An 11,114-nucleotide genomic window follows, 5' to 3' on the forward strand; every position below is an offset into this window, starting at 1 on the left:
TATAAAAGCTCATTAATGGGACCTTGACAGCTCTGTTCCTGAATGGTTCTCAGACAGACAGAAGGGCGGAACAAGTGACATTATTCACCTCTTCTCATTTTCTTCCTTCAGTGATTACAATTCAATTTCGAGCTGTGGAAAACAATGTGATGTCATTTTTTAAAATCAGAAATCTTGCGTGACTGTTCAGCCCTCATGAAATTCATGGAATCACTCATGCAGGGACATTTAAAAAGACGTTTTCCTGACAGTATGTACTTGGTGTTGCAGAGTTTCAGAAGAGACTGATGTTTTATGCACATTTTGTAGCAGCTGGTTCAACTTCAGAGACCTTTGTGACTTCCATTATGTGGAAAGATGGCTGTGTGAGTGGGCTTTTCACTGTACACACACCCTGGAGATATTAAAAGTCAAACACAGTTGTGATCTCAGCAGAATGCCTGATTGTTCCTTTGGACTCAGATGCCTGCAGGGTTCGATTTCCTAATATTTACAGCATTATTACACGTTGCTTTATTGCATCTGCAATAAAGTACAATATATATTGACTCTACAAATGAGAAGTGATAAAGTAATTCACTTTATAGACATTAGGGCTGTCTTTCTTTCAAAATAACTTGGAATTAATTAAAACCCTAAACTACTTTGTAGAATTAAGGTTTAGTTTTGTTGATTGGCAGTACCTCTGTGTTTCCTTTGTGTTAGACAGGAGAACTGCAGGTCAGCGACACTGGGCGTAATGTTGTTCAAGTCAGCTGCTAGCCAAAAAGTTAATGGAATAACGAGGGAGAGAAGCGTCCTTTCCACAGCTGGAAGTGCTGCCATTAGGCCGGAAAAAGTCGAGACGCTTGCTTGATTTTCTATTTTTTTGTGGCGCGTTAAAAAACGTGATAGGTTTTGTTAAAATCATACTCATTGTTGCTGTTATCAGTTAAAATGTCTGGAGAGACTTGCTTTGTTTTTTATTATTTTTAAATAGCCTATATGATAAAGCTGGTCTGAGAGGCTGCAGTGTTTTCATTTCGTCTGGTTGTTGACTCCTCAGGTCCAGTAAAGTGGATTCATTTCTAAAATGCGCTGCTGAAAAGGTTTCCCCTCAATTCGGGAAACCTTTGCTGTTTTGAAGCCTCGAGTTTGGCCAATAGGGCGCCTCCATGTTGAGTTTTTGCAAGCAGCGGCACCGGAAGTGACCATATCTGGACGAGACGGTGGAGCTAACGGCCGCGTGCGGAGCTAGCTAGCTTGCTTAGCTAGGTGCATCTGTAATTCACGTTAAATGCCATTTTAATAGTGCTGATAATTTTGTCTAGCGAACAACAGGTTTAAAGCTGGTTAAATTTACACAGTGCTGTGGGTACGAGTCACTCTCGACTGATTGACAGGTCGCCATGGTAACGACTTGTCAATCATAGATGATCCCGCCCTGAACCATACTCTGCTTTATGGTCTATTTTCCTCTAAATGGGACCATAATTTAGTAAATGAACATCATGCTGTGTTGAAGAAGACTTGAAACTAGTGACTGAGACCATAAACTCATCAGGAAAGAGTTTACTGAGGTAATAAATCAGCTGAGAAGTAGAAACATTTTACCATTGTTTCTTATGGAACCGGACTTCTTTTTGCAGTCAGAACATTCGCCCCCTGCTTGCTGTTACATAGAATGCAGGTTTAAGGGACTTCCACGCTTGCATCAATATGCTGTCTGGAAACTTCCCGCTTGGTCCCAAGTAGTTAGGGGTTCAGGTTGTGAACACCTCTCCAGCTACCAGTCCACACTCCGTGCGGGACTTGAACTGGCGACCCTCCGATTCCCAAACCAAGTCCACATGGCCGGACCAAGCCCTCTGTCTGAATGTTTAACGAGTGACTCTTCTGTATATAAAGTTCCTATAAAAGCTTTTGATGGATTCATATAGTACATGACATGCTAACTCATCGCTAATTGACCGCGCAGCCAAAAGGCCGAAGCTAACTCTTACAAAAAACCTTCTCCCCACTTGATGATCCCCGAAGAAGACATGGAAATATGTAACAGCATTGTTTAACGCTGTGTCGAAAACCTACATGGGCAAACTAGTAACTTCTAAAATAAATTAAATTGGGTGTTTACAGGAAACACAAAAGGTTAGATCTATGTAAAGCCGCAGCTAATGATGATTTTCATTATCTGTTAATCTACAGATTATTTTCAAAATGTATGGATTAATCATTTTGGTCTGTAAAATGTCATAAGGGTTTTTCAAGTGTGTTCACACTGAAAGCGAATCCAGCGTTTTAAGCAGCTTTGTTACACACAAAGTCAATGCAAAGATGCGAATTCGCTCCGGGCGATGTAGAAGATGCGTTTGGTGCGACATTCGCTGGCAATTTGCATGACACTGTGTTGCGAAAGCCTATGGCTTCAGAGCATTGTTTGGAGAGGACCAGGCAGAGCGGGGGAGTGTAACGCCGCTGACAGACCGAGAGCTGCTAAACCACGGGGAAGTGTAGGAGAAAGAGTCGGGAGCAGTGCTGCAGCTTTTGGACAAATAAACATCCGTAGTCTGTCTGGATTCTGCTCTGACAACTCCGCTGTTTACCCGCAGCAGGAGCTCAGAGTTAACTGCTTTTATTAAATTAGCTTTTTACTTTAGTTTTTGGGATTACAACATTGATTTATCTTCACACGCGCTTCTCAGCAGCGAGGTCTGTGCTTTTCCGGTTCCACTGTTGGCGTCGGTTGGCACCCAGACTCTGTTGGACTATTACTTGGAGAAAGGAAAGCGAGGAAGTTGAACTGCCTGGTGAGTTTAGAAAATATCTGTCTGTTACTTTATTCCAGCTGTTGTACTTTAGTACAAGTAGAACAAGTTAGCATAGCCCTGATCGATCCGAACTCCATTCAGAAAAGAATCATTTTAAAGAGGTGGTATTCTGCTTTTTGGCTTTTTCCCTCTCCTTTTATTGAGTTGTATATCTTTTTTGTGCATGTAATTGGGCTTTTTCACTTTGCAAACCTAAGTTCAGCCCAAAGGGAGTTCCCATCTCCCACAGAAAACAGAAAAAAAGATCATTTAGAGACGAGATGTATCACTCCATAGCTAAAACGAAGCCTTCAACACAGGTTGAAAAGAGGAGCTGCAGCAATGTGCAGTATGACAAAAAATCATGGTATTTTTTGAAAATTAGACCATGTAAACCTGCTCTGGTACAACCTCTAAATAGGATTTTGAACCTGAAAATGAGCATAATACCACGTCTTTAAGTGTTATTGTCCTGCTGACTTGCTGAAAGATGTTTAACAAATCTGCATCATATTATAGTTATTTTGGCATCAGTTTGATCCGTTTATTGCTATTAAATCACAGCAAAATGTTTACTTTGGGTTCATACAGCTGCAGTAATCGCAGGCTGTGTTTATTTGCGTTATCGCGTTGTGTGTGAACACTTGGCGAGGAGAGCGTTGCGAGGATTAAATCCGCGTTGTATATGAACACACCATTACTTGACCCACAGCCCCAAACCAAATATATTATAATCTAAAAGCAACAAATCCTCACATTAAAGAACCAGCTGGAATTGTTTTCTTGAAAAATGACAGCAATTATTTGATTTGATTTTGAAGCTTTGGATTTCTGTTTTACAAGCGAAACAACTTTCCTGTCGATGGCTAACCAATGAGTTTGCATCTTCGGTTAACCTTTAGTCAAGTGCTAACAACATGTGAATTCTCATATTGTTTAGCAGCAGTGCTATTAGATGAAGAAATCACTCTTCTGGATTCTGTCTGAAGACGTTACCCCAACCAGAGCATCCCACTGCATTAGTAATAGTGATATTATAACTGTGATGCTCCAGGGGGCTGTCGGTGAACTCCCTCTGATGTTATCTCAGTTTTCAGACACCTTCTCCTTCAGGATTTACAGATGATTATTTTGTGTTTGATGCTACATTTGTACGTCAGAAATCATTTTTCATCAGTCAAATAAAACACAAGATCAATGGAGGAGAGAAGATTCTGCTACTAATCTGTTTAATGTAAAAACTTTTATCCTTTAATCCTCTGTAAGATCTGTTTTTTCAAAGGATTCTCTAGCTGCGGAAACAGCACTCAGACTTTCAACATGACTAAGAACCTTTTTCTTTAAAACATGTGAATCTATATTCATTTTATTTCCATATTTAATTTAGCGGTCTCAAACCTCTCAGACGTTTTTCCAGCTCGCTTTCTCTCCGTGTCATTGCAAAAATCATTTTTTATTTACACTTCAGTACGTGAATGACAATGATCACATATTCTCACTATGTTCCATGAAATGTGTGAATTAAATCATCAAACAAGTGTGATTGTCGTGTTTCTTATCAACCATTTCCTGTTAGGACTTATCACGACAACCAAAGATTTATACTGTTATATTCTAATACTAACTATTTAAACTATATTAATTGATGAGAGTCAGAGTATCTGATTATAGCCTCTAAAAATGTGAATATTTTCTAGTTTCTTTCCTCCTCTCTTGACAGTAAACTGAATATCTTTGGGTTGTGGACAAAACAAGATATTTGTAGACGTCACCTTGGACTCTGGGCAACACTGATCGACATTTTTCTGACATTTTATAGACAAACAACTTATCGATTAATCGAGAAAATACTAGACAGCAGGGCTGGGCAGTATTGCCAAAAATGTTATCATGATAAATCATTTCATATCATTCAATATTGATAATTATCACGATAAATGTCATCATTATTTCTTCTAAGTTTAAAGGCTGATTTTTGCTCCCGCGTGAAAGTTGCAGAAACCAGATGGTTAACTGTGGTTTTAAACTTTTCTTTATGCCAAACAGTGGATCACTCAACAAGAGCTTATTATAATGAAAATGCTTTTTCAAAAAATATGCATGAGTTAAATTATCTGTCCCTTTTCCTCAACAAAACAAATATCTTTAAGTCAATTAAGTACTAATGTGTTCGTGATTCAAACATATAGCAAAGATTTTTTATATTAAGGAAAATTATATTGCGATAATTATCGTTATTGTTTTACTGCCCAGCCCTAATCGACAGATTAATCAACAATAAAAATAATTGGTAATTGCAGCCCTAAACCGAAGTTGCTTAACTATGACAGCTGCAGTCTTGTGACTGAGTGAGGCGGGAGGAGGTCCACCGAGAGATCCTGTGGGAAGATTTATTGACCATTAGCCAAACTTGCTGTCTTCCTGTTCGCCTGAAGAAAAGGTCCTCTGCAGAAAATTGAAACTAGTTAGGAATTAGTAATATATCTCTTCATCCATCGTTGAGTTTCCCTCCTTTACTCTGCTGTTTGTTGTTCTCTCCTTTCTCCATGTTTCATTTCTCCTGTGCATATAAACTCATGCTCGTTTTTTCTAACCTCTATCTGCTCTCTTTCTCCTCTTTTCTTCACAGTTCACTAAACACAAACTTTATAATTCCCAGTTACTGCGTTCTTGTTCTCCTCACTAGCTTGATTCTTGTGTGTTTTTGAAGGCAGAAGGTGTGCAGCGTCTGGCTGACAAGCGAGACCATAAATCTCCTAACATATGAGAGGCAGCACACATAATCTGTCAGGCTGTTGTCAGTGTTCAGAGATGTTTGTGGGTGCTTGTGGATGGTTTCCGCATTTTTAAGGATTCTCAAAACATTATTAATGTGTAGAAGGAGCAAAGCGAGATAATTTGATGCAACAGGATTCTGTGTGCATGCATGTGTGTCTGCAGAACATTTTATCCCCAGTGTTCATGTCTTTGATATGATTGTTAGTGTTTCCTATGCGTTAACGTACTAATGCATGGCTGATTTCCATGCCTGCATGCTCTCAGCTTGTTGTAGCCTCAAGAAATCAAACTGCACCCATATAGCGTTTGCGAGGACTAAGCAAAGACCACAGATGCAGAAAGCAATCTGAGCTGGCTTCACATAGCACTGTGGGAGCTCATTACTGTATTCTTTGGGCTGGAAAATGTCTGTCAATGAGGATTCATTAAAAGCCAACCTGCTGCAGCAGCTCCTGCTAGTGCTGTAATGAGAGGTCCTTTATAATTTGGGCTCCCCAGTTGTTCGTATTGGACAGGTGACACATCAGTAGGAACCTGCATTAAGGATAGAGACTTTGTTCATTAGCATTAGCTTCATAAATTAGCATTACAATGCTCGCAATTCTTTACCAAACAGTTGAAGCCAGCTCGCTGTCGTTTGCTCGGGCCGGAGCATTTTCTAGTGGCTGCAGAATAACATCCATTTATTTTATCCTTCCTCAGAAACATTTCTCTGCTGCCTGACCAGTTTTTTTTTTTTATCATCGTTACACACTCCACTCTCCCCTTCTGAAAATTTAATTGAAACTGTGTTCAATAGATTTTGTCCATTATTAATGCAGGTGGACTATTCTGAGGGCAGTCTTGGCGTATTTTGACTCTGATGTTGGTTAGAGCCGGTTTGTTTAACCTGGCTGCCTCTGCTGCTCTGTCTGAAGCTCTAATTTTATCTTCGGGATTCAGCTTCCTTTTTGTTGAGCCTCTGTTGGTAGAGGAAGATGTGAAGGCTGCTTTGTTTGAGGTAAACTGTTTTTTTCTGTGCCTGTGTGCTAAAAGCTTTGTTTTCAGTCGCTGTTTTGTTTCTTTGCATTGATTTCCCGGGGCCATTGTGTTTGTGTGTTCTACATGTTTTGGTGTCAACACATTGATTACTGTATTTTCATCACGACAGAAAGAAATGTCAGAGCATCATCTGTTGTCTGTCTGTGGACTCTTATCTTCTCTCCTTACTTCTTATCTTGTGTCTTGCAGACTCGCACACCACGTGTGACACGACTCAGCCCAACACAGCCGGCTCTTGCTGACCAGGCCAACAGGGTATCCTTTGCGTCAGCTGAAAATCTGGAGACCATGTCGGAGCCTGACATCCCCATCGGCTTTAACCGGATGAACCGGCTTCGCCAGAGCCTGCCGCTGGCCCGCTCATCCAGCCAGGCGAAGCTGCGGGCGCCAGGTCAGACCACTGTCTACACTGTGACTGTACAGGTCCATTGCTTTTAGTTTGGTCTTGAATGCACATTTGCTGGGCGTAAAACGTGACCAATTCTTTTTTCCGCAGAAGGATGATATAGGGTTAATTTCATATGAGATCACTAGAAACTGGCTACAGTAGAACATTGAAATAGAAATTAGGTTTCAGCTTCATATCTCCTCAGTTTACCCCTCAACTTCTGCAATAAGATTTCCACTCTGCCCACAGTTTTCAATCCTGGCTGCTACATGCTGGTGGTTCCCTCTGTGTATATATATATTCTCAGATTTCAACATTATGATGTTTTTGTAGCCATGCTTGGGGCGTGAGCATTATAAACATTGTACCTGCTCAACTTAAGCATGTTAGCATTGTTGCTATAAGCATGTTTGCCTGCTAACGTTAGCTCAAAGCTAAAGAACAGCCTCACAGAGCTGCCAGCATGTCTGTAGACTCTTAATGTAATTATTGTATGTTGTTCATTACATCTGCTGACACTCTTGACACTGCAGTCTAACTCACCTGCAGAGCAGCCTACATGTCAAGTTGTTTTACACATTTCTGAGACTGACTGAAGGCATCAAGTGTTAATCTTGTAAACCTGTTAAAACCCGCCGAGTGTCGAGTCAAAGCCAGACTTCGGTCCACTGGCTGTAGGAACGGCGAATATGAACAGAGTTGTCCTATGCTTCCAAATGATCTTGCAAAGCTACCTGTCATCTTTGATTAATGGCTTACGCAAGAAATGAAATCATCTGTTTCCTCTATGTATCTCCCATATGAAGAGGAGGGCGATGCATTTGAAGGAGTTAGAAAACGTGGGACAAAATGCTACCGATGATTGATGTAATTCTTGAGAGTGTTGTGTTTCTGAAGAAATTCACAAACTACCAAAACAATGTTGTAGCTTTGTTAATGATATACTCAGGTAAAATATTACAAACCGGATGACCTGATTATGGCAATTTATAGCTAAATGCATCTCGTAAATTGCCCCTTTCTACTTGAAGTAGAGTAATTTAGGGTTCAGTATCTTATTTGAGGACACTTTGGCATGCAGACCACAGGAGCCGGTGATCGAACTACCGACCTTCTGATTAGTGGACCTCCTGAGCAACGGAGAACCATGTAACTAAAGCTAAAAGTAGCTTCTTTTTCGAATGAAGAAGGTTTTAAGCACCGTGCACTTTCTCTGGTGTTTAAACTGTTCTATATCACATCCATCACTGAGTCAGTTTACTCGTACTGTAACGTCACACACTGGTAAGAATTTCCACTTGCTCGCGTTGCTATTGCAGCTTCTAGATGGGTGATAATTGTGTCGACAGAATACAATAATGTTCCAAGCTACCTTATGAATGATGTTAGTTAGCAGAAGTTAGAAGAAACATGTACAGTCTCACCATTCTGTACCTTGTAAGTGTAGATATTAAAATGACGTTTTATATGTAACCATAGTTCTGTGAATTTTGATTGATATATTGAGCATTACAGGAGGCAGGAGGTGCGGGGTGTGTGTCCGGGGTCGAGTGCATCGTTTAAGCTAAGCTGTGTGTTTAGTTGATTCTTCTCAGCGGGCATAAAAAAACTAATACTTTCTCTGTCTTCACCCCTGACTCTAAACTTCACTACCCCCCTTTAACCATCGTGGATCTCCCTCATTGCTCCTCCCCATCCATAAATTCAGGGATCTTGTTCCTCCAGCTTGGGGAAGAGACTCGCAGGGTGCACCTGACCCACGAGCTGACCAGCCTGGATACTCTGAGGGCCCTCATCGTGCACATGTTCCCACAGAGGCTTACCATGGCCATGCTCAGGTACGCCTGGTTACAAGAAACTCGATCTCAATAAAAGTGTGTGTGTGTGTGTAAATATGTGTGTGCACAAGTTATTGATTGGCCTAGATGTTTTCTGAACATTTGCAGCGCTGCAATGGAAGTTTTCAATCAGTCACGAGATGGGCTGTGCAAATGACACATGGCGATTTTCATCCTCAGACGCAGAAATACAAATAATACGTTTTGTAAACAGATGGAGAAGAAAATCAGGAATAAAAGACAGATAAAAAATTCAATAAAGCCAAAGGAGGTGTGAAATAGCCTCTTCGAGGCCACAAGTGGACGTGCATAAAATCTCATCTTTATAGTTAAAGCATGTTGAAATGACCAATTAAGTTGAACTGAAGTTTCAATTCCCCTCATTGTTTGTGTAAAGAAATATAAACTATAACACCACACATCAAAAGAGGATAAAAGTATTTTTGGAACTATTTTTGAAAAGAGCGTTAAGTTTCAAGCCCCTGATTGGCCAGCTATCTGCATGTAATTAGCAGTCTACTGTAATCGGTCTTTCCCTTTACAACACGCCTGGTTGTGCCTTTAAGCTTGTATTCCACTCAGGAAGTGGAAGCTAGTAGGCCAAGCTAAGTGGTGGAAAAAGTGGAAGGTAGATGTGTTGATGGCAAAAGACCAGACTGTCAAGCCTCACAGCGGCGGGACGTCCTCAGCTCCCCGTGTTATGAATCACCACTCGGGAGAAATATACGGACTCATGGAGTGATTTGATGCTGATCCCCGGCAACGGCTAACGGCACTAATGTATGGGGCGCTATCACTGCAGAAAAATAGATGAAATTAAACGTCTTGTTGACCGAAAAATTGCACAAGTCAAAACAAGAACCATTGATTTCTGACTAAAATGAATTTCAGTTTGACTTTTAAGCTCAGACCCCATGATTCCTCAACAGGTTTTTATACAGGACAACAGTCTTCCCATTTTCCAAAAAAAAAACATATTCTGAAAAACATTTAAATTATAGATTATTTGTATAATCTGCTCTGAAACATCCAATTCACTTTGTTATTGTCAGCAGGACTCTCTTAACTCCAGACTCACAGAATATTACCCTTCTGATGAATTCAATATGAGACTGCGTCCAGTTGATTCTCTCATTACAGGCGCCTCATGCAGTTAAAGTTCCTTCAATTCCCCTCCTACTCTGTAAATTAATGCATGTCACTGATTATTAGCGGGTAATTGGTGCTGAAATTGGCTTTGCATGGACTGTTTATCAGTTTTGATTTTGTTTTGATGACTATTGATATTCAGGTCTCCCAGCACTGCTCTGCTGATCAAAGATGAGACCCGTAACGTCTTCTACGAGCTGGAGGACCCGCGGGACGTTCAGGACCGCTGCGTAATCAAGATTTACTGCAAAGAGCCCATCTACGGCACCTACCCCGGACACCACAACCCACACCTGGCTAACGGAGACCTGCGGGTAAGTGTTAGTACATTATTGTGTCACTTTATTCCCCCATCTTTGTGTGGGTGCAAATGTTTCTCTGCAGAGAAAGAGAGTTCCCCTCATTTTAAGAATTTAGAAGAATTTTCAGTGATGTGGAAAAGTCCGGTCACAGCTTCTAAGAGATGAGAATGACTGAGAGGTTGTGCAATATTCGTGTCATTTCATCCATATTAGCTTTGTATTTTTGTGGTGCCAAAATCTACTGATGCCAAGAAAATGATCCTGCTTCAGTCACAGTCACCTTTTCCTTCAGTACCAATTCGTTCTCTGTGCATCTGGCTCATGACTCATAGATTAGCGAGCGAGACAAACGCTTGGCAGATAGCAGCCATCCAAATCATCCAGCGAATAATACATTTTGTAATTCCCTTGGAAAATTGTTAGTTATTCACCCCCACGCCAGTATCCATCACCCACATAGCCCTGAGATTATTTCTGTGTTTACAAACACTATTTTGCATTACATAATGAGTCCAAGAATAAGTTAGTCTCATCCGCTCTCTGAGAGGATACGAGTGAGTCATGTGACCTTACTCCGGCACTACTGCTCTTGGACCGGTGCCAGTCCTTCACATCAGCGGTGCTGACTAAGCTGGATGCAGACACAGACTGTAAAATGGCATAAACACCGTTCCGAGGTGATGGACTGTGGTCCAGTTCATCTGAGGACTGGGTCGTGGACGCAGTGTGAAGTCTGGGTAGATGGAAAATGTACTGCACTTACTGTATACAGTGCTTTTTAACCGGCGAACAAAACACAATTACTCACCTTCACCCAAGCGCACACACCTAC

At 41.0% G+C, this 11,114-nt stretch overlaps 1 protein-coding gene across 3 annotated transcripts in view; it reads left to right on the forward strand.

Annotated features, from left to right (window-relative positions):
- Positions 1-11,114, forward strand: part of zgc:114120 (uncharacterized protein LOC619267 homolog) — an 83,354-nt gene that overhangs the window by 33,678 nt on the left and 38,562 nt on the right. For all 3 annotated transcript variants that reach the window (XM_046068326.1, XM_046068325.1, XM_046068327.1), the window contains exons 4-6: positions 6,795-6,996; positions 8,702-8,831; positions 10,123-10,294. In XM_046068326.1, the coding sequence (XP_045924282.1) occupies positions 6,795-6,996; positions 8,702-8,831; positions 10,123-10,294 (504 nt within the window). The remainder of the gene's footprint in view (positions 1-6,794; positions 6,997-8,701; positions 8,832-10,122; positions 10,295-11,114) is intronic.

Source organism: Micropterus dolomieu, linkage group LG14 (genome assembly GCF_021292245.1).
Source record: "Micropterus dolomieu isolate WLL.071019.BEF.003 ecotype Adirondacks linkage group LG14, ASM2129224v1, whole genome shotgun sequence".
NCBI classification, from domain to species: Eukaryota; Metazoa; Chordata; class Actinopteri; order Centrarchiformes; family Centrarchidae; genus Micropterus; species Micropterus dolomieu.